Source organism: Protobothrops mucrosquamatus, unplaced genomic scaffold (assembly GCF_001527695.2).
Source record: "Protobothrops mucrosquamatus isolate PMUCROS unplaced genomic scaffold, P.Mucros_1.0 scaffold_253, whole genome shotgun sequence".
NCBI classification, from domain to species: domain Eukaryota; kingdom Metazoa; phylum Chordata; class Lepidosauria; order Squamata; family Viperidae; genus Protobothrops; species Protobothrops mucrosquamatus.
In genome coordinates, this window is record NW_015386329.1 from 1,715,471 (window position 1) to 1,742,270 (window position 26,800).

The 26,800-nt window shown below is 36.0% G+C and overlaps 1 protein-coding gene across 1 annotated transcript in view; it reads left to right on the forward strand.

Moving 5' to 3' along the window:
* Positions 1-26,800, forward strand: part of ERBB4 (erb-b2 receptor tyrosine kinase 4) — a 593,387-nt gene that overhangs the window by 555,535 nt on the left and 11,052 nt on the right. The window contains exons 27-30 of the mRNA XM_015831035.1: positions 1,279-1,425; positions 4,466-4,563; positions 6,748-6,918; positions 24,732-24,779. Coding sequence (XP_015686521.1) covers positions 1,279-1,425; positions 4,466-4,563; positions 6,748-6,918; positions 24,732-24,779 — 464 coding nt within the window. The remainder of the gene's footprint in view (positions 1-1,278; positions 1,426-4,465; positions 4,564-6,747; positions 6,919-24,731; positions 24,780-26,800) is intronic.

Here is a 26,800-nt window from a genome sequence, read left to right on the forward strand (position 1 = left end):
AAGTAACTAAATTAGTAGACCAGCAAACACTGTGGACCTAGTATATTTAGACTTCAGTAAGGCATTCGGCAAAGTAGACCACAACCTGCTGCTTAGTAAGCTAGAAAAAAGTGGGATAGACAACAACACCATCAGATAGATCTGTAGCTGGCTGACAAATCATACTCAGCAAGTAGTCCTCATTGGTACTACATCCACATGAAGAGAAGTAATCAGTAGGGTACCATAAAGCTCCATCTCATCAGATTTGCAAATGACACCAAACTGGCAGGAATAGCCAACACTCCAGAAGACAAGCTCAGGATCCAAAAAGATCTTGACAAACTTGAGCAATGGGCCCTATTCAACAAAATGAGTTTTAATGTGGAGAAAAGCAAAGTTTTACATTCAGGCAGGGAAAGTCAAAGGTCTAAGTATAGATTAGGTGAGACCTGGCTCAAAAACAGCAACTGTGAGAGGGACCTTGGAGTCCTAGTGGAAGATCACTTGACTATGAGCCAGCAGTGTGCAGCAGCAGCCAAAAAAGCTAATACAATCCTGGGTTGCATAAACAGAGGCATAGAATCAAGATCAAGCGAAGTATTAGTACTGCTTTATAAAACCCTAATAAGACCACACCTGGAATACTGCAACCGATTTTCATCACCATACTACAAAAAAAGATGTTGAGACCTTGGAGAGAGTTCAGAGAAGAGCAACTAAAATGATCAAAGGCCTGGAGACTAAAACATACAAAGAACGGCTGCAGGACGTGGGTTTGGCTAGTCTAAAGAAAAGAAGAAATAGGGGTGACATGATAGCAGTATTCCAGTATTTGAGGGGCTGCCACAGAGAAGAGGGGGTCAAACTATTCTCCAAAGCACCAGAGGGCAAGACAAGCAACAATGGTTGGAAACTGATCAAAGAGAGAAGCAACCTGGAATTAAGGAGAAACTTCCTGACAGTGAGGACAATTAACCAGTTGAATAGCTTGCCTTCAGAAATCGTGGGTGCTCCATCACTGGAGGTTTTTAAGAAGAGACTGGACAGTCATTTGTCTGAGATGGTATAGGTTCTCCTGCTTGAGCAGGGGGCTGGACTAGAAGACTTCCAAGGTCCCTTCCAGCTCTATTCTATTCTACTATTCTATTTTATCTTTTGACTCATGGAAAAAGTCTGTTTTGCATATTTTTTAACCAGAATTGCTCCTATAACATTGACTACAGTATTATAGTCCGGTAAATGATTATGTGTTTCAGGTGTGCATGGACTATAATAAGAATTCTCACTTTTGTTTAGGTGTCACCATTTGGGAGCTTATGACCTTTGGTGGAAAGCCTTATGATGGGATTCCAACAAGAGAGATTCCTGACTTGTTAGAGAAAGGAGAGCGGTTACCACAGCCTCCTATCTGTACCATTGATGTTTACATGGTAATGGTGAAATGTGAGTAGCTTTAATTTGATTCTAGCTTTTTGGATGGGTGAGTTTTACTGAAAAGTTTTCCCTTGCAGCTGGCTGTCACAAATCCTTTGTAGTAATACATGCCATTTTGAAGCATCATAAAACAGTTATGTAAATTATATTCAAATAGTATACATTAACATCTTGAAGTTGATAAGGAGATGAATCTGACTGAAGGGTCTTGCATTAGTTGGATCCTTATTGTTAGTAGATAAAACACAGTATTGCCATACATCAAATCCATTGCACTCAAATGACCGCCCTTTCTATGACAACTGATTTATTAGAGGATAACATTTCATGCTTTTTCTAGAATCATATATGAAAATCTGTAAAGAGATTAACATTTTTCCAAATTTCAATATAAAAAATAGAATGAAACAAAATCAGTTTGGGGGTGTAGTTTTCCTTTGTACAAGCCATTTATAGAAGTTGATATGTCATGTTAACTAGAGTGCATCTCTATGAGAACATTAGAATCAAGGAGAATCCAGAGACAAATTATTTTGTTTATGTTTGCATCTGGATTCTCACCTGGCACATCCCCCTCCCCAACTGTTCAAGTGCTAGAAGATGTAAATCCTGGAGCTCCAGTTTTAATTTTAAAAGAATTAAGAAATACTCTGTGGTATTTCTGGTTTAATTTAAATGAGATTAACAACAGCCATTTCTTCCATGTGGCTTGCTGCTCACATATACAGGTGAAAACATTATTATAAGATACAAAGAAGATGATCCCACTAATGGTTTGAGTTGAGTGGCAGCAGCAGGGCACAGCAATTGGATAAAAAGCATCAACTTTATACTGGCTAAGTGGAAGAAGGAGAAGGAAAAGGAGAAGAAAAAGAAGAATTCCTGCTTCTGGTATTATATGCCAGATGATAATCAAGCCTTTAGCACAAGAAAGTTATAAAAAAAGCAAAACCATAACTGATATCAACCCAAATGTCAAAAATTAACAGTGCAGGAAATGAGGAAGAAGTAAAAGCATCCAAAATTAATGTGAGATATTTTGGCCTTGAGCAGTTAAAATCATGGTCAATGTAGAGGCTGTAAACTGGGTTTATTAACTGTGATAAATGTTAGTTTAGTTTGGGTTCTCTTAAGAAGCAATTAATAGCTCATCTTTTGTTCTTGTATCTGCTTTTCTCAAAGTAGATGTAAATACAAGAAATTTAAATACAAGCCTCACAAAAGTTACTATTTGTCCATAGAAAACTTTTATTTAATATATTGGTTGAAGTAATTTCAGTGGGCAAGTAAAAGTTTTTATTGATTCTTCTGATAAAAACTTCAGCTGACAAAGATTTAGATCAAGTCTGAATTATTCATGTCAGACAAACTAAACCAGAATTTCACACTTTGCACTGGAAATTAAAAATTTATTTGAGTCTAAGGTTTTTATTGTAAGTTGCTTTAGAAATATACAAATAAATATATTGTTTTATTGATATAGCAAAAGTACTGATTTTGAAAATAAATTATTAGGCCTTGTCATCACCATTGTTGCATTATTCTTTTTTCCTCAGTTTCCTTAATAAAGTTATCTTAATAATTTTTGATTCATTTAAAATAAGAGAGGCACACTGATATATTATGAGCAATGGGAAAAGTGCTCATGATGATTTATTCATCCCTCTTTTGGTGGAATTAATTGCATGATCATGGTTGGGGAAGTATGAATCTATATGGAGTGGATCCATATTTCTTCCTATGAATTTTTATACTGCACTGACTGATCCTATAATATCTGAGAACATTGATATATTTGTATATTAGAGGCAATTTCACAAGTTGCTGGGGCAATGGTGCGCGTGCCCACAGAGAGGGCTCCGAGTGCCGCCTCTGGCACGCGTGCCATAGGTTCGCCACCACTGGGCTAGGGCCTCTTGCTGAGCAGAATCTACCTGTTTAAAAATACTTTGTGTCCTTTGACTTACAGAAGAGAAGTAGAGCAAAGTAACCATTTCTTACAAGCTTCATAAGAGAAAGGAAAAAGAAACTTTCTTTGCATGGCAAATGCTTCCCTAGCAGCATAAACAGCAACCAGGTTGAATATGCAGTGACATAAGAGCTGTGGTGGCATGGTGGTTAGAATGCAGTACTGCATGCTACTTCTGCTGACTGCCAGCTACCAGCAATTTGGCAGTTCGAGTCTCACCGGCTCAAGGTTGACTCAGCCTTCCATCTTTTCGAGCTAGGTAAAATGAGGACCCAGATTGTTGGGGGCAATAGGCTGAGTCTGTAAATCACTTAGAGAGGGCTGTAAACACTGTAAAGTGATATATAAGTCTAATTGCTATTGCTATATTCAACATTAACAGATAAACAAATATTAATGATGGCAGGGGTGAAATTCAGTTAAAAAAACACTCATGGATATTCATGTTGTCATATTTAACAGCCACATTTATGCTTTTGAAAAAGGTTTATTTTTAAAGATATTTGTTCCTTGGAATATAAAGAAGATTCTAAAAGATTTATCCTGGTTGGGAATATTAGAGACAACCAAAATCTACATAGCAGCTGGAACTGAACATCCAATTGTCAGACTCAAACTGGGATTCAGAAGTTGGAAGATGGACATTACAGCTCTCAGCCACAAGCAGAGAGAGAAATAACTAAAATGCTTTACAGAACAGATAACTCATGCAATCACAAACTTCAGGGCCATGGTGATAATGTGTAAAGCACAATGAACAATAAAAAAGAAAAAAAAACATATGCAAAAAAAACACATATTAATTGTAACTCATACCAATGTTTATTGCAAGTCAGGTCCTACTGTATGTGTTTAGTTTCAGAAAGAGGTTTAAAAAATAAGATAGTTGACTTGCAGAGTATGATTAAAAAAATAATGTTTAAAATAGAAATTTGAGGACATGATCAGTTTGAGGAATTTTAGAAATAACTGCTTAGTTTCCAATGGCCTCCTCATAATTACTATTTTAATTAACCATTTATGAAAAAAGGAAGTCCTCTAACAAAAGCATTTTTTCTCTCTTTTTGCTCATGGCCATAGGTTGGATGATTGATGCTGATAGTCGGCCCAAGTTCAAGGAGCTGGCTGCTGAATTTTCTAGAATGGCTCGGGATCCTCAAAGATATTTGGTCATTCAAGTAAGTGGCCTAAATTCATCTTCTTTTCTTTCTCCTCCTGCTTCTTCCTGGCTGATAATGGCTATTTACAAGCAACCATTTTCTCAGCAGTTTTTGTTTATTTAAACTTGAATTTTTGAAATGCCTGTGCATTTTCAGAACAGTCTCCACCACTGTTTTGAGTTTTGAGAGTAGTTGAAGTGTTCGCAAGTTGCTGAAAACAGATAAATTGGGGCATATGTTACTTCTGTTCTATTTAGTAGAAAATGAAATATGCCATTTTGTGTTGAAAGCCCGTGGCAAAAAATCACCTCGGTAGTTCTGCTAATCACAATGCTTTCAAAATGTCCTCTATATACTTAGAATATATTTGTATCTCAAATCATGGCACCTGAATATGCTCACAGCTTTGTGAAGGTGGTCCAGAGAAGAGGCTGGTCAATGCAAACATTACATGTGTATTTGCCTCACCAAAGTTAGCTACACTAAGGTTAGCTACAAATATGCATTAGATCAGCAAACCTCTTTTTTCCCTGCCTCAGCTAAAGAGCTAGCTATGGTGGGTTATTTTTTTTCCTGTGCTATTTTTGTGTTTATATTATCATTAGGCAGAACAACAAAGATTGCCCCAAATTGCAGTAAGATGAAATATTTTAATTCTCACCCAGTTTCTCTTTGTGCATCCATTATTAGTTTTGAGCTTAAAACAGGGCTGTTTCAACTTGGAATACTTTGAGGATGGTTGGAACCGCCACACAATGCTTCTAGCAAGATGAAAACACTTGTTTCTATCTCAAGATGTTCTGGATGTGCTATATTTGTACTCATCTCATCATTAGCATATGACCATATTTTTCTTAAATATATCAGATTCTTCTATAAGCATGAGCAGCAGCAATACAATGGATACTTTTTATTAATAGGAAGCTAGCCATTAAAATATAAATATAGTTCTGTTCAGCAAAAGCTTTTTAACTTTGAAAATAATGTGCATTAAAATAAAAAAAATTCTTTCCTCTTTTAGAGGCTCTTCTGGTCAATGCTAGTACAGATTAGCTAAAATGCAAAGCCTGAATATCAGTACATTAAATTGTTAAAATACATCAAGAATGGTGGACAGCTTGAACACCTTCAATTTCGCACTCAAATAATATATTCTACACATTTCTCAAAGTTAGCATTTCTGTTCCAGCACCTAAAAAGATAAAAAGTGAGGCCTGGGAGCAAGGCAATATCAGTGTGACAGATAAAGACAGTTTCAACAATCCGAGGACTCCCAAAGGAACACAGAAAAGAAAGTTAAGACAGTCAAAAGCCCCATGCTGGAACAATAGGTTTCCAACTTTGCAAACAAAAAAAAAAGTTATTTTATTCAGGTGAGAAATCAGATTAACTTTTACCTATTAGAATTATATTCCTTTAAACCAAGAAGCCACAATGAAGAAGCTGCCCTAGATGACATCTAATTATTTCCCATTTAGCTCAGAATAGTAAACTGAATGGAAGCGTCCCTCAAAGATTTCAGACAAAGATTTTCTCCAGTGTCTATTAGGAGTTTTCACTGGAGATGCTAGAGACTTAATCTGCAAGGCAGGTTTGCCACTATAGAGCAAGGATGCTTACTTTTCCCTTCCCACAAATAGACTTCTGCAAGCCGCTAAACCTGAGTTCTCTTGATATTGAAAACAAATCTGCATTATGAGGCTGTTACAAGCTTTGTTTCTTTACAGCTAGGCATAAAATTAACATTGCAACAGTTGTATTTTATGAAAGTAGTAACATCTTAACATCTCTTTACCCTTCTCCATAATACTTTTATTACTAAACCAGTTTAAATACAAGGTTTTGATTTGGCAATGACATAATCCTAATATTTAGAAAAGAATACTACTGAAGAATTTTTTAAAAAAATGATTTTATTTTTTGTGGAAAGAACAAGGGTATTCAATAAGGAGAAATATGAAATAATATAATATAGCTAGATCCATAGAATCACAGAGTCACAAGGATGAAAGAGACCTCACAGGTCTTCTAGTCCAATTGTCTCCTCATGACAGGAGCCTTATACCATCCCAGTCAAATAGTTGTCCAGTCTAAAATCTCCAGTGATAGCTAATAATATTGATTTCTGTCCACCAAACAGATAGATTGTTGATTTGATCAGAATAATCATTTTAATTTTTCTATCAATGTGACATGGTACAGGGGGATGACCGCATGAAGCTACCTAGCCCAAATGACAGCAAATTTTTCCAGAATCTGCTGGATGAGGGAGACCTGGAAGACATGATGGATGCTGAAGAATATCTTGTCCCTCAGGCATTTAATATTCCTCCACCCGTCTATACTTCAAGGACAAGAATTGACTCCAACAGGGTAAGAAGATTCTGGCTAAATATGAAACATATTTAGAGTTGTTCCTCTGGAGAGAAAACACATACTAAAACATATTAAACATGAACTGTTATTCATTGCAAGGCTGAAAGAGTACAAGTAAAATGCACTCCAAGCTCAGTCTTTACAATCACTATTCTTTGGCATACGGCTTCCTTGGGCTAACTGAAGTGTAGACTTGTTTGTGCTAATGAATATAAATATTAAATGGACCTGTTGCAATTGATGGGATTACCATGAATGGAAAATAAATTGAAGCAGCTTAAGCTGTTTATACTCATTGTTATTGGGAAATTAAATTTTATAGTAAAGTTTTCATGCTCTTATATAGAATCTATAGTTATGAAATCTTTTCTTTGAGTTTAATGAAAAAGTGACTTGTCTTATTAAATTGTACATTTATTTGAATATTTATACAATGAATTAAAGAAAATAATTCCTTCTTTGTACTAATTTCAGGGGTTTTGATCCCCTCATATAAGATATTTCAGTGGAGAATTTTCTCATGAAGATTTTTAGCTTTCTTGCAAAGTTAGGTAGGGTGATGCTCATGGAATAATATGTTTCTTGACCTTATATATAATATGTTCCTTGTCCTTTACAGTTACGCCTGTGCATATTTTTTTAAAAGTCAAATTCTATTCTTTGGTTATGAAGTAAAAAATGAGCTGTCAGAAAGATCTGATATAAACTACTCTACTGTTGCCAGAAATTGTTTATCATTGTTTATCATTTCAATTGTTTTATGTCTGTGGCAAATCCCACTTTTAAGCTCCATTTTCTACTTAAAGGGATCTGGGGTACCTCTTCATAGGACTGGTGTTCTGGAGACTGCAGTGGAGTGTGTGTGCTTACACCCGCACAGGGGATTGTGTTCTATTGGCCTCTCTGGCTTCCTGACACTGAGATCCCTGAGCCTTTCCCTTACAATCTCTATTATTTTGCCTGCCCACGAGGAAGACCCTATTTGGTAGATTCCTCCATCCACTCCATGACAGAGATATTTTTTTTCTTTTTGAACCTTGACTAGTTAAGAAAAGTGGAGAAGTTCATTTGATTTTGACTTTTTTTGGCTTTTCTGTGAACTATCTAAAGCAGCCATGATATCTCTGGGTGTCTTTGTGTGTAGTTATGAGGTACTGTACCCTGTCAGAGTCTGTATACTAATTTGAAAAACTGCAAGTTGTTTTATATAATTAAGGTTATGGAGCTAATTAAGAGTTGAAGGAAATAGGGGAAAGAAATGCCATGACTCTGGTGTTTTTTAAAAAAAAACAACTTTTGATAAGAATTTTAATTACAATAGTAAAAAAATTAATACAAACTAAATTTAGAGAAAGAAAAGAGAATGGAAAGAAAAACTAAAAAATACAAGGAAAACAAAAAAGAAGAAAAAGAAATGAGAATATAACAAAAAAAAAGAAATATAAAAAAGTGATTTCAACTCAGTTAGTATAAATACATTTAATATTTTACACTCCCTATAAGATAAAAAAGATATCCCATCCTTATCTTTAAGAACCTTCATATAGCATCAGCTTTTCAATTCCAGTGTCAGCAAAAAATCCATAAAGCATTGCCAAAACGTTGCAACAAAATGTTTTATTTTAACATTAATCAAATAAACCAACTTTATATTCCTTCCTTTTACTTCTAACAGCTTTATTTCAATCAATAACAGATTTAATTCAATCAAACATTGTCATAGGATTTTATTTCTTTCGATTCTTTATCCCACTGAACAGATTTCTTGAAGGTTTTAACAAGCTTCCTTTGTAGTTCAGTAAGAAAACATTTTCCAGGTCATTCTCTTAGTTTATCATTTGAATTTCCATTTTTAACAACCTCAGCCAGTTTCTTTGGTATATAAATAGAATAGAACTGGAAGGGACTTTGGAGGTCTTCTAATCCAGCCCCCTGCTCAAGCAGGAGAACCTATACTATTTCAGACAATTGACTGTCTAGTCTCTTCTTAAAAACCTCCAGTGATGGAGCACCCACGATTTCTGAAGGCAAGCTGTTCCACTGGTTAACTGTCCTCACTGTTAGGAAGTTTCTCCTTAATTCCAGGTTGCTTCTCTCCTTGATCAGTTTCCAACCATTGTTTCTTGTCCTGCCCTCTGGTGTTTTGGAGAATAGTTTGTGGCAGCCCCTCAAATACTGCAATACTGCTATCATGTCATCCTTATCCAGTAAAGCATCCTTTTCTGAATCAGTCCCTTGGCCTGTTATTTGTAGTTTCATATTTTGTACTTTATCTATCTTACCAGATAAAAATTTTCAATATCTGTCATTCTTTAATCAACTTTTTTTAGATACAAGCTATAGAAGCAGACATCATTACTCACATCACAACGTTAATGTTGTAGTTAATATTGAAGTTGACTTCTGCCTCCATTCTTCAAAAATCTCTTTTAATATTTCCATTGTTACAATGTTTTGTATCATTATGCAAGTCCCAGTATTAACTGATATCAGGCTTTTTAATTTTTTTCTTCTGCTTAAAGTCTTTAGTCTCCCCCTAATGTCCAAATAGTATTAGTGCAAATAATACTATTTTTATAATTCCATATGTAAGGTATCTTGCTGTATGAACATTGTATTACACAAGTCATAAACATAGAAGTAGTGCAGTACTCCATTCTGAAAAAAAATACATTCTCCAAACAATCTTAAAAATGGCAGAAGAAATATTTACTCTGTCTTACTGGCATTTGATAGTCTCCAAATTGGCAGGTCCAGGTTGAATTTCCTTTAACTCTTATTTTGTTTGGATTTTGTAGGCATTAGGCTAGAAACCAGGAAATTGTGACTTCTAATTGCACTTTAGGCACTCTCTCTCTCAGCCTTAGGAAGCAAGCAAAGGCACGCCACTTCCGAAATCTTGCCAAGAAAATTGCATCAACTTGTCCAGGCAGTCACCAGGAATCAAAACTGACTCAAAGGCCTATCCGCACATTACTGTTTTGGTCATAATGGTAATCTGTACTGTGCAAAGCTCTATGAGGAAAAATACATTTTACAAAAAAAAAACGAAGTTGCCTTCTTTATTCTTGTTAGTCTTAAGGAATAAACAGAAATAACAATTATAAATAACAAATAAGAGTTACAAAAGGAAACCCAAGAAGTAAAAAGGTTTAGTAAAAATGGTAATTATTATTTTCTCTCTCTAAATATTTTTGAATGTATTATTGTAGTAGATTTAAAGATCTATGTTAACTCATCTGAAACAGAGAAAATTTCATCAAGGCAGCTATTATTTCCTTTCTCAAGCCAAGAATATCCAATTATGGTTTCCTTTATCTCTTACATAATGAAATTGAGAATATTATCATCAACTTTGTATTCAGATGTTTAGGCTGTCTCCTCTTACCACTCATTCAGATCTCCCCCTCCCTCCCTCCCCCTCCCCCCCTCTCTCCCCCTAAGACCTTTCCTCTTGCTTCTACCGTGATTGCTTCTGTAAAAGCTTTGAAGAAGATGTGCTCCATTTCATTTTCAATGAGGATGATGGCTTTTGAGAGGCTCAGAATATCCTTTGATTACTGGATAAAGCAGAAGGGGGGGAGCAATGAGAGAAAGGGTAATGGGGAGGGGGCAAGTGAAACATGTTCATCAAACCTGTTTTGTGTTCCCCCTTCCCTTTGCTGCTACTGAGCATGTGGCCTTTTGATTCATTGCTGCTTAAAAAGTATTCCACTTGAAAGTTCAGAATGCCAGGCCTCCTATGTTGTTTAGTTTCTTTTTAAATCCCCTGGGCATTTAAAAATGTATATAACAGCAAGGCAAGATTGAGACTTGGAGACATCAGAAGCTTTTGTTATTGTTGATATTGTCACCTGTGGTGGTGTGGCATGGAGACAGAGGTCACAAAAGGCATGAGATCATGCATACGAAGGAAAACTAGTATTAAGGAAAGAAAAGGGGATTGGAATTGGGCAAGGAAAAAGATGTAGAGGCAACTAGGAATCTATAGTCCTCTCTCTTGATTTTGCCTCCTCTGCTCAGTCTGCTTCATATGCAAATGTATTAATGCAAAGAATTACTCCTCTAGATATCAGTTGAAAGCTGTGTGAGATGTTTCATTCCACATACCCCACGATCAATTAGAAACAGCACTCTCTCTTCAACATTTCACTCTTGAACGTCAGGTCATCCTTGTTTCCTCCATTTATCTTGAAGCCAAGCATCAGTGAGCATTTCTACTGCAGTTACAATACAGCACTGGAGGCATTTTGTTTTCTACCTTATGCTATACTGTAATTCATTTGCTTTGAAACTGTCCTGGCCACTGAAGGAAAGTGTCTCATTAAAGTGATTCTAACCATATTGTTTGACAAACAAGACACTTCAGAAGTTTATTCTTAAATTTCTGTGCTTTAAATGAAACATGATATAGTGGAAGGAGCCATTGTGCCCCCCCCCATTGGCGTAATGTGGTGCAATCCAATTTAGTCTGGTAGAAATAACAACATTGTAAACAAGACATAACATAATCAATAGCACTTTCAGTACTCTCATTCCATGGAGGCAAGCCAAAGATACTTTACTACAAGAGTAGTAATACACAGCTGTAGCCTTGACTTTCTAATTACACTTTCATTCACTCCCTGAGAAAGGACATATGACTGGCTGTGATTTTTCATTCCACATTTTATCTTCCATCACCCGGTTGATCTTTTGATCTTTTGATCTTCTTCTTCTTCTCCCTCTCCCTTTCCCTCTCCCCCTCCTCCTCCCCTCCCCCTTCCCCTTCCCCCTTCCCCCTTCCCGCTCCCCCCTTTTCAATTGAGTCTGATCCTTAGAGATTGCCTGGACAAATCCCTGCAGTTTTCTTGGCAAGTATTTTCAGAAGTGGTTTGCCAGTGTCTCCTTCTTAGGGCTGAGAGAAAGTGACTGGCCCAAAATCACCAGCTTACTTTGTGCTAAGGTTCTAGAGACTAAAACTTGCAGTTTCCCAGTTTCTAGCCTGATGCTTTAACCACTTCATTAAACTGGTTAAATCCATTAAGGGATAGGATTGCACCCAAGGCTCATCATTGATCTGTGTGCATCCATTACAAACTACAAAGCAGAAAGAGAGATATAGGACCAAAAAAAAAGGGGGGGGATCTATGAGGTAATAGCAGCTTCAGTGTAATATTCCCCATTGTAATCAGGGTATGACTGTTTGTTTGATAGGAAGAATATGTAATATAATGCATTGCCAGCCTGTTGACAAACAGCAAAAGGATAAAAGGCTGCTTACAACAGGCCTCCTTTAAGCTTCTGTTGTGACATTCTGAATGCCTGCTTCTCTAGTCCCAGCTCAAGCTGGCATCATCCAGGACATAAAGTTTTTAGAAATGGTGGAAAAGTGAAAGTGAAATCAGCTGACAATTCCCTGCTGATTGTTTCCTTTGTAAACGAAAGCTCCTTATATGTAACAAGAGCAGAATGAGGACTCAAACTGAGGATGAAGCCTCTGATTGATGATCCATTTTCCTGGCACATCCAGTTAATGCTCAGGGAATGGTTAGCAGTGAAGTGTTCCCGTTCCTCTAGTCCATCTTACTGCTGTCAAGGTAGACTGCTAAGAGCCTGCTAACTGGCTCTGTATTTTTTTTCCCTGGAAAAAATAAAAAAGGAAAAGTCTTATCCCCTTGCCATATGCTCTAGTCTAGTTTGCTATGTCTCTTTGAAAATGTCCCTGCCTACTTTGGATGCAAATTGAAATATTCTTGTAGATTCTCCTCTGCAAAGCAGTGTCTGTTTTCTCTTTGGTACTCTTGGGGAAGAGGCATGTCTTCCCCTGGGGACTGTCCTTCAATTTGATTTCATTTTGGTTTAGATCTGTTGTAAATACCATCCTGTTCTTTTGAAATATTTGCTCTGAGCTGGTGGGACAGCTCTATATTATATTTTCTAGCTGTAACACCACTGGGGTATCTGCAGCATATTATAAAGATCCACTTGCATAAACCAGCTGTCTGTATTCCACACAGACTTTGCCTGAATTTCTTTCAACTTAGGGCAGCAGCTGTACAATAGAGGGCAAGTAGCCATGGTTTAGGATCTTTCCCCAAATATTAGCACATCCCCACTGAATAATTGATAGCTTTGAATTAAAACTTAAGTAAAAAGTCTAACTTGAAAAGTATACCTTGTCAGAGCTACTGAGGAATTTACCATTTGGTACCTAAAGCAATATAAAACTCAGAAACCAGATTATACACCATTCTGAATAAAATTAAATAAAGTCACTTGGTCACTCAAACCTTGGTCATCTCTCATCTGGACTAGTGCAGCATACTCTACATGGGGCTACCCTTGAAGAGTATTTGGAAGCTGCAGTTAGCACACAATGCAGCTGCACAGACAGTTTTGGGGGCCCTATGGTGGCCCTCGTAACACTCCATGTAACACAAGGTGCACTGGTTGCCAGTTTGCTTCCAGGTCAGATTCACAGTGTTAATTATCATCTTTACACCCTTTATGGCACAGGTGTCAAATTCAAGTGCGTCACCTGCATATCATGACATTTTTTGCCTTTGCGGAGCAGGGGTGGGCTGGATGCATCCAGCCCACAGGCTGCCGGTTTGACACCCCTTCTTTATGGCATGGGTTCAGGTTACCTGAGGAATCGTCTCACCCCAATGGGATTGGCTGACCCCACTTGCATTGGCAGAAGGGGCATGCTGTGAACCCTGTCAATCAAGGAATTCTGGCTGGTAGATTATATCCTCAACTATTATCATTCATTTTAATCTTATTATTTATCATTTTACTGTTTTATATTGTGGTTTGTTTTTCTTGCTCTAAGCCTCCTAGAGTCGCTTGATGGTGAGATGGGTGGCATATAAATTTAATAAATAAATGTTAATAAATACATAAAGCTGGGATTTACAAGAAATCACATTTTGCTTTTAGTAGTCAGTAGGATTTGAATTCTGAAAAACTTGTTTTCTTCAAAATAGCTGTCCTTTTTCTTTGATTACTGAAATATGAATGTTAAATAAACAAACAAATTTCCATGAATTTGCATGTTCTTAATAAAAAAAAATCACACAAGTAAAATCTGGATAAATACAATGGCCAAGAATTCTTCAGACATTTTTCCATCTCCATGTTTTCATTTTGTTTATAGTTGATAGCTTTTTGATTATTTCAGGTTTGTGTGCTTGAATTTATTTCTGCAATATAAAAAGCTTTTCTTTGTTAAGTTTAATATTTGTGGCTTTTACTGTATGACTTTTCCTCTTATGGTGACTCTCCCAATCTCTTTGATAGTTTTTGGCAACTTTCACCAAGCTTCTGCTTTCCTGACAAAGTTTCTTCAATTCCAGCCTCTTTTTTTGTAATCACATTGGCTTCTCCATTATTTTTCAGTTTGCAAATGTTTATTTACTATTTGTTTGTTTTTTTTGGGGGGGGGGATCCTATTGATACTGACCTTTTCAGCTTATCTTCTCCTGCCATGGGGCCCTATTTATCATAGCTGTCATTTTATTAAAGTTTGTTTTTTTGAAATATAAGATATATGTTTGAGTTTAACTTCTCTTAAAACTAAGTAGTCCAGGACTGAATGGGCACTATCCATCAGAATTGCTAGTAATTACAGTTCTTCAACTAAGTTTTAAAGATGGCCTCAAGATTGACTCAGCCTTCCATCCTTCCGAGGTTGGTAAAATGAGGACCCAGATTGTTGGGGGCCATATGCTGACTCTGTACACCACTTAGAGAGGGCTGTAAAGCACTATGAAGCTGGTATATACAGTAAGTCTAAGTGCTGATGGCTGGAATTGCCCAGGTATTAATTGTCTTCGTGATATTTCCTCCACTGTATTTGGACTTTAATGTCTTCTAACTCTTATGATGTATTTACTTCTAACCTTCTTCTTGAACTCAGTGTGCTTGTCAATTTGAAAGATGCCAGGAACTTGTAGTGATTGTCTTCATCCAGACTCATGATGTTATTTCCACAGGCATCCTAATTCCTTTAGTTTTTAAAACTTTTCCCCTGATGATGGTGAGGTTTGCACATTTATCCACTCCAAACTCCATTGCAATGTCTTGGTTGTATATATGGACAGTGCTGAAGAGCAATTCCATTTCAGATGGTATTTTGCCATACAGCTTCACCATGTCTAAGAGGTGGGACAGCCTAGAAAATGTTTTTGATGTTCAATAGCCTGATATGTTCAGCATACTGTAACTGAGAGAGGAATTAGGGCAATGATAAACAAAAGTGGTACTAATAAATCTCCTTGAAAGATTCCTCTCTTATAACATAGAATAACAGAATTGGAAGGGGCCTTGGAGATCTCCTAGTCCAACCCCCTGCTTAAGCAGCAGACCCTATATCATTTCAGACAAGTCTCTTCTTAAAAGCCTTCAGCGATGGGATGCCCACAACTTCTGAAGGCAAGGCATTCAACTGATTAATTGTTTTCACCATTAGGAAAGTTCTCCTTAGTTCTTTCTAGGTTGTTTCTCTCCTTGATTAGTTTCCATCCATTACTTTTTGTCCTGTCTTCACTTTTTGTTCTGCCTTCTGGTGCTTTGAAAAATAGGTTGACCCCTCATTTTTGTGATAGTCCCTCAGATATTGGAACACTGCTATCATGTCACCCCTAGTCCTTCTTTTCACTAGACTAGACTTTCTGTAACCATTCTTCATAAGCTTTAGCCTCCAGCCCTCTAATCATCCTTTTTGCTCTTCTCTATACTCTTTCCAGTATCTCAAAAAAATTTTTATATTGTGGTAACCAAAACTGGATGCAATAATCCAAGTGTGGTCTTACTAAGGTTTTGTAATTCAATACTAATACTTCACATGATCTTGATTCTATTCCTCTATTAATGTAATCTAGAATTGCATTGGCTTTTTTGGCTACTGTTGGCTCATATTTAAGTGATTGTCCTCTAGCACTCTAAGATCCCTCTCATAGTTACTATTAAGCCAGGTTTCACCCAATGTGTACCTGTATAAATGGGTTTTCTTGCCTAAGTGTAAAGTCTTACTTTTATCCACATCAAATTTCATTTTGTTAGATAAGGCCTAATGTACAAGTCTGTCGAGATCCTTATGGATCTTGAGCCTATCTTTTGGAATGTTAGCTATTTCTTCTAGCTTAGTATCATTTGCAAATTTGATGAATTCCCCTTCTACTCCTGCATCTAAATAATTAATGAAGATATTGAAGAGTACTGGGCCTAAAACAGAACCATGGGGGTACCCCACTGCCCATCTCTCTCCATGTAGATATAATTCCACTAAGGACTATACGTTGAGTATGGTTTGTCAGCCAGTTACAAATCCATCTGGTGATGGTACTGTTTATCCCACATTTTTCTAGCTTTCCAAGAAGTAGGATGTGGTCTACTTTGTCAAATGCCTTGTTGAAGTATGTTATATCACAGCATTTCACTGATCCACTAATTTGGTCACTTGGTCAAAGAGCGAAATAAAATTTATTAGGCATGATCTGTTTTTGATGAAGCCATGTTGGCTTCTGATTATAACTTTGTTTGCTTCTATGTGTTCGCAGATCTGTTGCTTGATTATCTTTTCCAGGATCTGATTGGTCTTTAGTTTAGTTGCTAAATCTGGTTTTTTATCCCCTTTTTTGAAGATGGGAACTATCTTTTCCAGTCCTTGGAATATTAACCACTCCCAGTCTATCACCATTGACCAGCAACTGTGTCTCCCATTGGGCAATTGATTTTTGCACAAAGCTTCCAATGCTTCCAGGGATTCCTGTAATTTATAAGCACTTAATTGTCCAATCATGTGATAGGGAGTCAAATGTCTTCTTGTTATCAATCCATGCTACAGTCAAATTGGCCTTCCTTCTCTTGCAGTTTTCCAGAATCACCTTGTCAAGTAGGAGCTGATATTTTATTCCTTTGGCCAGTTTCATTTTTTGGGCAAGATTTTTATCAGTTTATATTTGGAAATCTCACAGTATCTTAATCTGTTCATTTTTGGCTACTTTTTCAATTCTAGTTTCCCATCATGTTTTCTTTAATGGCAATGATAATTTTTACAGATGATCCAATGAATCATTTTGGTGACTGTATTATGTCATTGTTTTTAGTAGTTTGTGCAATCTTTATTTATTTAGATATCAAACTTCTTAACTGCCCATCTCTCTCACAAAGAGCCCCTTGCATGAACTGAGTTTCTTCTGCTTTTTATGAACAATACAGGAAAAGGAATAGAAGGAGCAAACCTCTGTGTTGAAAGACAGTATAGACATTAGGAAATAGGAACTCTTAAATTCACTTATTCTATAATCCAAACAAGCTTTCACTTTTTGCACAATTCGCCTCTTCTAGATTATCCTTTTCATCTTCATCAGATTTTTCAAAAGAAACATGGTTTGTTTCACATAAGGTTACTTTGCATATAAAATAAAAATCTTTACTGCTACTGTTACTGGATTTTGACACCAGAGTCCATTTATTAAAAATTCCAGAAAATATGATAACAAAATGGTAATGCTAAGTGTTACTTCTAATCTGTAAGACTATAAATTCATGAATAGATTACAAAGTTAAGGGCAGACTGACTGGACCTTTTTGTACTTGAAGCTCTGAAATAAAACCAAATTATGGAAAATCTGGTCAAGGGAACCCATTCTTAATGTTAAGAATTCTGCCTAATTCATTGTAATTTATTTCCTGCCATTCAAGAAAATCCAGATTCATAACTCAACCATAATGTCTTGAATTATTTTGGATTAATCCCTCTCTCAATCTAACCTTCTTCACAGGATTATCTAAGGGAAGATGGGGAAAAAATTTGCACCAGTGTGTACCAGCTTAACATTATTGGGTATCAGTATGATTACTTATACATATATTGATAGCAATTCAGAGAGCAATGTATTGGTCTAGTGATGAAGACGCTTGCCTCCTACTCGGAAGGTTGAGAGTTCGATCCTAGGTGGCAGCATATTTTTTTTTCTCCTATGGTGCAATGAAAAAAATATCTGCTGTGAACTCTGCTTGGCGTCAGGAAGGGCATTCCAGCCAATAAACGCTGAGCTCCATCCAGTTGCCCCAACTCTAACTCAAATTAAGGGATTACAGGGTTGTAAAAAGGGAGTTTTTATTGGCAGCAATTCAGAGTTAGAGACCTGACAAAATAGGATTTGAATAGAATGCTAGGTAAGAGATATGTTTTTGTAGGGTAACAAATGCTGCTACTACACTTGGACTAGGCAGTGTTTAAGGATAATAATCCTGGTGCTGTGTCTTCTCCATTTAAACTGCCTTCTCACCAGTCTGCTAAATAACTGTTATAAGTATGATTTAACTTGGAAAAACTGAATACAATGATGGTCACTTTCAAAACTTGACCTGTGTTCCCCATTTATATTGCATATCCCTGTCTCTACTTAGTAGGTTTTCCTGCTGGAGCCCTTACAAAGTAGTCACAGCATACCAGAAAAGAAGACTGTACTTTCCCTCTGGACCATAATAGAAGGAATCAAGGGAGATAAGACTATCTCTGGTGGATAAATCTAATAAATATCATGAGAGTTTCCAACCTTTAATAAAATGTCATTAAGAGGAAACATACTCCAAAAATATCTGCCCTTTGCCTTGATTATTTCAATTTCAATTCAATGTGTTACTGTCAAAGACTAATACAAGCAGAGTACTCTGTGAATGTGTTGTGTGTGTGTGTGTGTGTGTGTGTGTGTGTCTGTGTGTCTGTGTGTGGGTGTGATAGAGAGACAGAGATAAAGGAAATAAACTTTAAGAGAAAGTTAAAATACATTTATAAAACAAGCTATTCCAAGTGAGGACCAGGATAAAATCTATATTTAAATTATAAAGCATATTTATTATTATATTATATTAAATATATTATTATGTTATGTTATGTTATGTTATGTTATGTTATGTTATGTTATGTTATGTTATTATGCTATGCTATGCTATGCTATGCTATGCTATGCTATGCTATGCTATGCTATGCTATGCTATGCTATGCTATGCTATGCTATGCTATGCTATGCTATGCTATACTATGCTATACTATACTATACTATATTATTTTTTCTGCTTCCCAGAGTGACATTGGACAGCTTACAATGCAATAAAAATAGATACATAAAAACAATTATAACTATAGGAACAATTACGATGACAAAACATAAATAGACTACTGTATAAACAAAGGGTTTGCATGGAGTAATGATGGTGCTTTTTTCAATTGCTTTAACAGCCACCTGCACTTATACAAAGTATAATAACATCTAAAATAACAAAAAGTGATAATATCTAAAATTTAAATGAATTATAGTTACATAGAATATGTTTGGCTAGTGAAAATTGGCCTACTAGGTCTGGTGGATTTTCCATGTTGCTGCGCAAAATCTAGCCACATGTGTTGTAACAAAAGGCAGTTCATCTATGAGCAGCATCAGGGCGGGCAGGATGAATCTGGTTTGAATGTCTCTGTAAAGGGAGCAAGGAAGAAGAACATGTTCTCCATAGTTCCTACCTGCCAGAATTACAGGGGCAAAGCTCTTCAGCCAATGGTATTTTTTAATACCATTTTATACCATCTATACTGCAGAGGATGCCTTGAGCAGGGACACACAATCTAGAGTTACTCCAACAAATTTTAATTTTGAATATAATTAGGAGGGGAAATTATTAGCTATATGAACAGAAATTATATTAATTGTATACAATGTAATTTCAAATCAACTTAAATCAATCTCAGTCCTGTCTCTTTTTTAACCAGGGTCTTGGCAAACTTCTAAAAGGTCAAAGATGACTCTCAGTCTTTAAAAAATGGTACAAAACATGTCCCATAATGAATATATGTAAAATGTATTGGATAGAGAATTGCAAATGCCAACAATGCCTGGTTTATTAGGAAAGGATCTTACAAGGCTGGGTGAATTCTTCCATCACCTTTTAAGAATAACACATTTCAGTAAATTTAGTGCTTTCTTTTTGCTCACTTCAGTACTGTATTTCCTCACATAATCTCACTGAATTAGTAAAACTTTAACCTTGGCTGAGAAAAAGACAAAGCAACTGGACAAAGTTCTTAATGAAAAGTGACATCAGTTATGCTGAATTCCTTTTCAGATATTACTGTTTTTCCTGACAGCTCCACATTAGCTGAACAACAAATGTTTGTACAAACATATAAAGTTTGGATTACAAACATGGCAGAAAGGATGAATGAGACACTGGAGACACTGTTGGATCTTCTGCAATATGTGTCAAAGGCTGATCTGTAACTACCTCAAAATAGGAGAAATCTATATCTTTTGCCTTATCATCTTAGGAGGGCTTTGTAATACTTACAGAGGGGAAACTACAAGAAATGATCTCTGAATGACGATATGGGCAAAATGATACCAGCCAATTCCAAAGTAAGATGGAAGGGGCAACACAGAGAAAGAATTCAAATGGTTCATCAGATACAGACTAACGTACTGATGTAGATATAGCAAGATTCACAGATACAATATCTATTAATACTGCATAATGAATAACACCATAAAGCAATTACAATATATGACCACGTTAGCCATTTTATCCTTCTTGAACTGCATATATTATATTACCTATATACGACTTCCAAGATCAAGGGCAGTAAAACTTAGTATATATAGAAAAAGAAAAGAAAAAATTCCCTCCCCAAAAACAATAACAAGAAAAAGAAACTTTTTCCCTTCATACCTAGCAAGCATATTCAGCATTAACAATGTATTGCTGTCTCTTAAATTACAACCAGTTACATCCTCATTCCATATCTCACCCCATTCTCTATAACCTCATCTCTAAATATTTAGCTCTCCTTATTGATCAACAATACTGTTTGTTAACTTTGTTAATGCACAAATAAATTGGGGTACTTTATAATGTAACATCACAGACAAGGGTTATGGAAATAATTGCTTTGGTAACTATAATAAGAGAATGAGGAAAGCAAACTAAATCCAGTCACTAATCTAACAGAACTGAGTAGATGGTAAAGCACTTTTAGCAGTGTTTTGACAAGTCTGCTTTACTTCTTAAAAAAAATTCCTTCATCACCAGCTGTGCCAAGCAATGAAAGAAGTCTGTTTTAGTAATTAGCGAACTCATAAACTGATCCACACATGCCCACAGGAATGGATGCATGCATATTTCTTAGTTTTTAGTCTCTGCAAAACATAGATATAATAATTCAAGACTCAAGAATTTATTTCAATCTGTTGCCCCAATATGGAGCTTCATTTTTTTCTGTTTATATAAAAATAGCATTTGAAGGATTTTTTCCTGTGTTACTTTCTGCCAATATATCATTTTCCCAACCAATGAAAAATGCATATATCATCAGTAAAGTGAGGGCAGATGGAAGAAATCTGGTTTGCATCTTAAACACAAAAAAGTGTTTTTGAAGCGTCTGATATTACAATATTGCTATGTAATTAGAAAGCAATTTAAAAACATTTTAAAAACAATTACATTACATGTTTTCTTCTGTTGAATCATGTTCAATTCTTGGAGACTGCCTAGAATATTCCCTGCAGCTTTCTTGGCAAAGTTTTTCCAAAGTGGTTTGCCATGCCTCCTTCTTTCCTGCTGAGAGAAAGTGACCAACTCAAGTTCACCCAGCTGTCTTCATGCCCAAAGTAGGATTGGAATTTATGGTCTCCTGATTTCTAGCTAGATGCCTTAACCACTAATAATCCACTACATGTTGGTCCACTACACCAAAATGAATGTTATATTGCATTACTATTACACCTAATCCACATTTCATCTGTTCCTAGCTTTCTTTCTTTGGTTGGGAAGGGGGGATTGTAACTATTTGTTTAATCGATTTAGAGGGCACCCAACTCTGCAGGATTTTCAGTTTAAAAATTGCAAAAGAAAACCATTCTTGAGTGGTTCAAAGAGAGACATATTAACAGAACCCCCTATCCAGCAGGAGTCATCCATGACCTGCCCCCAGGTCTAGAACTATAGCCATGTCTTCAGGAGCTTCCTGAATGTCATCATGGTGTTGCCATGGAGGAAGCCATTCAGATCTTGAGGGGAGGTGATTTATTCCAAAGGGCAGGCACTGCAGCAGAGAAAACACACTTTTTGGAGCCCATTAGATGACACTGCTTAATTGATAGAACTCAGAATGTACTTACTCTGCCTGATCTCACCAGATGAATAGAAGCAATTGGTAACTGGTCATCCCTCAAATAACCAAGTGCTATGCCATTAAGAGTGTATAGGTAATAGCCAGCACCTAGAAGCCAGCTGGTAACCATCACATGTGCATAACAAAGAATGCTACCATATTCTCACTATGGAACTTGTATCATTATATCACCACTCATGCTAAATATAACCATAAAACTACCCCAAAAAATATTGAGAGCCTTGCTTAGTATTTTGTGTTTGATAGTATTTGAAGTTATGTGGATCCTTTGGAAACCTTAAATAGCATATCTGTCGAAAAGCTAATAATCTATTAAAATTAATAATTTTAAAATGAAAGAGTCATCTCTCTCATTTAGAGGCTTTTTGTGTAGAAGTCCTTCTTGACATTGGAGTGTATTCATATAGCCTGAGATACTGTACATGTCTATGAGGCTGCAAGGCTGAATTGGTTTCCCATTATTATTATTATATTAAATGTATCAATCAATGCAAAGTTTCCTATCCTCCTGAAGAATTTTTCAGTGAAATCCATTGCTTTACTAGTATCATATTAGTACAGTTAACAAATAACGAACTTGCTGATGAAATTAAATGTCCCTGAAGCAACTTTATTGGGTTAGTGTTAGGGTCAAAAATTTCACTAGGTGGATAATATTGATCCATTGTGCCAATTGTTTATTAATGAGTTGAAAAAGATCATGAGATGCATCATTGTAAAAATAACAGCTTAATTCTGTATTTTCTTAGCATCTTTCTATATTCTAGTAATATAATTCATAAAAATACATATATCAAATTGCAGTACTTCCTCAACAATATTGCTGATAGCTATAAAGTGTTAAGTGTTATTTAGTTTAAACAAATATGTTATCAAGAAGGAAAATCAACACATTATAGAGTGAGTTGCCATCCAGAAATATCATGATCTAAGAGAAGAACCAGGTGTGATGGTGACAGTTCTGTATAGTTAAACATTGAACTGCCTCAGTCATCTATAACAAATATTGTTGGGGTGTAATGGAGTTTGCATTTTGTACATCATTGGATGTTATCCAGTTTTAAAATGAATGCACAGCTGAAGAGTACAGTTCTGATATATGAGCTTAGCTAAGAAGAAAGAGGTTTGGGAGAGAATATCCACAGCTAAGTTGGAGGTCAAGTGGAGGTGCTTCACTTGCTCACTGCTGCTGAGCAAACAGGGCTCATTCTGACCAAACGTTTTCAGCTTTTAAGCGCAGGCAAAATGTCTCTGCAATGAGATCTTGAATAATAATGTATTATAGTCACCATAAATTGAGATAATCAAATATTTTTGTAGTCTTTCTTTCCTTTAAGTTTTCTAAAGATATAAGCTTCATCAGACTCATCACAGCCAAACCTGACCATCTATTGACTCTCTACTCCAACTCTGACATAATTAAGAGTTATGAAAAGGTAGATTTGACACACAGTTTCACAATTTACTGACATATTTCTTATTCATGCACCATTTGTCTTTAAATGCTACCTTTTCTTTTGTATATGATATAAGTAAATCCATATTTAAGCATCCAGAAATACTATGGTCACATTTATTAGTAGCACTCTAGGAAAAACATGCAATCCGTTACAAGGAAAAGAGAGATACTTGAGATAAAAATGAAAATCGCTAAATGATTAGTGCAGACCAGTAGCATTTTATTGTGACTAAATAGTTGTGGGCAGAACTTTCTTTAATCTTCTGAGCCACTTGCAGCTAAATCCCAATTCTAAATAGAGTCTGCAGCAAAACAAAAATCCTTGCCAGGAGAACTGGAAATGCCAAAAGGGACTTATGCCATGTTGTGTCTGTATGTATGATACTGCTTACCAAGCCCTCCTTACAAAGAAGAATGCATAAAGAACATGTTCATGATACTGATGATGCATGATGTTCGTCTTCATATATAATGCATACATTATGATGCATACATGTTCGTGGTACTGATATTGGGAGGGGGGTATTAGAAAAATAAACATTCTGCATCTGTTGCTAGGAAATCTAGCGATAGATGCAGGACATTAGGACATTACTGGGATGAAAATGTAGAAAGAGAAGCAGCATACAGCAATAGAGACTTATCTTTCTGTGTTATTGAACTACGAGTACATTAATTTTTCAATCATTGAAAATCTGCCATAGAGACAGGTATCTCTTTTTATATGCTATCTTTTAGCCAGCATTCTATAGAGAATGAATATTGTGGGATTATGATATTATCCAGGTGAAATCTCTGTGTTGTCTTCATTGTTAAGCAATATATCCTTTCTCTTCTTTTTAGACCAGGTGAGTAGTAGTAGATCATCCCATTTGAATCTTTATTTTAAAAGGACAACTGACCTGCTGCATGCTAATCATTCTTTTGTGCAAAAAAGTCCTACACCTCTTTTCAGAGTTTCCTTAATCATTCTACAGTCAAATCCTCCATACCTTGAGCTCACACAAAACTGCCTCTGGGGGTGTGCTGAGCAAGAAGGGGTGAATTTGGCTTGTGTTTGAAATAATCCCTCTAATTTCTTCATGGTTTTTCCACCAATTCACAGAATTCATATGGCTTTTTTTCATCCATGTAACCTCTTACTATATTGGTCATTCCATTTTTCTTTCCTATTAGAGTGAAATTGGACACAGCCCTCCTCCTGCCTACACCCCTATGTCAGGAGTAAGTATTTCATGATCAACCTTCATCTTTTAGGATTTGTTTGTCTTTTTGAATGTATCCTATCATCTCTCTTCATGAATTCCACCATCCCATGTACTCTCTCATTCTCCAAGGGTAGGTGAGAGCTGATCATGTTGCTGAGTCCAGCTGAAAAACACAAATTTCTTAACTCTAACAGAAAATTCTAGGATAGAATCAGATGTTACTAGAGATTAATATCTGCTTTACAATAAATTTTTATTTTGTTTTGTTGAACAGAGTTCTCTGGACATTGTTCGGTTACAACTTATAATCATATAATAAAATTAGGGAGTGCTAAACATTGTAAGATTATCCTTGATTCTAAAATATTTGGGAGATTCAAAATGTTATCTTTGATTCATATATTTTTTGAAACTAGGATGGGTGTGCCTGTTCTAGTTTAGGTTGGTTTGATGATACTGAAACAGCTTTATGTATTAAAAACCTTCATAATTTTAAACCTTCTCTGAAAAAAAAGGAACCAGATAAGACAGCTGGGGGAACAATTAGTTTTTGTGATACCTGATAAAGCTTTAAAAGATTCTACTGAGTCCCACAAGAAGAACTGATTGTTAATTTCTCAAGAAATTCATACAATGCCAGAACATTTTCCTTTCCTCTTATTTTATGAAAAATACCAATCAAGTTGATAGATTTCATTCCTGGAACAATATGAAGAAATACATGTTCAATTATATACATATAATGTATGGCAATTATATTTGTTTTAAATAATGGTGATCTTGTGGTGATAAGGAAGGTATTTTGGAATCCATTGGATACTTCAGGTCTCCTCTTCAAGAAGAAAGGAAGAGGTCTGCTCCAGGTAGTTGTCTAGTTCCAAATATCTTCCAGTGTTTGCCTGATGACATCAGAGCTCCAACATAATGTGATATAAATTGTCCTTTCTCAGAGAGGAGTGGGAGAGATTGGATGGTTTTCAAAGATTTCAAAATCCTGTCACCCTTTAGTCCTGCTCATAAGAAGAAATACTTATCAGCTCAAGAACTGGTATACATAATTTCACTCCTATTATTATTAAGATTTAATCCTCAGTTCAATTCATAGTCTGGGACTGGTAAAATTTAGCAGTTCAAGTCCTAACCAAGGACTTAAGAGCTGTTAAGCTAACATCTGAGTATATAGGCAGTTCTGAGTAGGGTGGGTTTTTTTCCAAAGTCAAAATATTCAGGTGTGATAAGTTCAGAATTTTCATGTATCTAAGCAACCCTTTGGGTATTGTTACAAGGGCTCCTATGACCATTACTACTACTACTACTACTACTACTACTACTACTACTACTACTACTACTACTACTACTGTTATTGTTGTTGTTGTTCTGTTCAAGGGCTTTCTTCTTCCAGGAGACTGATGGCCAAGAGTCAGCACTGTTTCTGTCTCTGTGCCTTTCTTGCATGTTTTTCTAGACCAATCCAGTTATACTGTACATAGTTAAGTAGTAATACATAATTCAGTCAGCCTACTATTTGAGAACTATGTTATTGTTGTTAAAACTACTGTAATGAATTAATTCAAAAAGGGGGGAAGGGGTAGAATGTTTCTTGCCCAGTTTTTGTCCCAGAGTTTCATTTAAAGCAAAATTTGGATGCATGTTTAAAAATGCTTTGACATATGAAACATCCAATAATTTAATAGGAAGTAAAATGATTCTTGGTGACTAATATTTATAGCATGTTTCTATTGTGTAGTAAGGTAATTGTAAGGTCCTGCCTCAGCTAGTTCTCCCAAGAAAGCAGAACTCTTGAAACTGGCATTGTTTCAAAAGGAACTTTTATTGAGAGATAGTGAAAGCAGAAAAGCAAGGCAAGATGTGAATATTTCCCATGCAAAATATTACATTAAATCCCTGTCTTCAAAAACTCTCCCAAGTGCCCAACTGCTCAGTCCATTTCCAGCCAATCCACAGGTTTTTTATGGGAACTGGAAGTTGAAAGAGCAATAAAGCATGGTTCCCAGGCATTGCATCCTTTTCTCACCG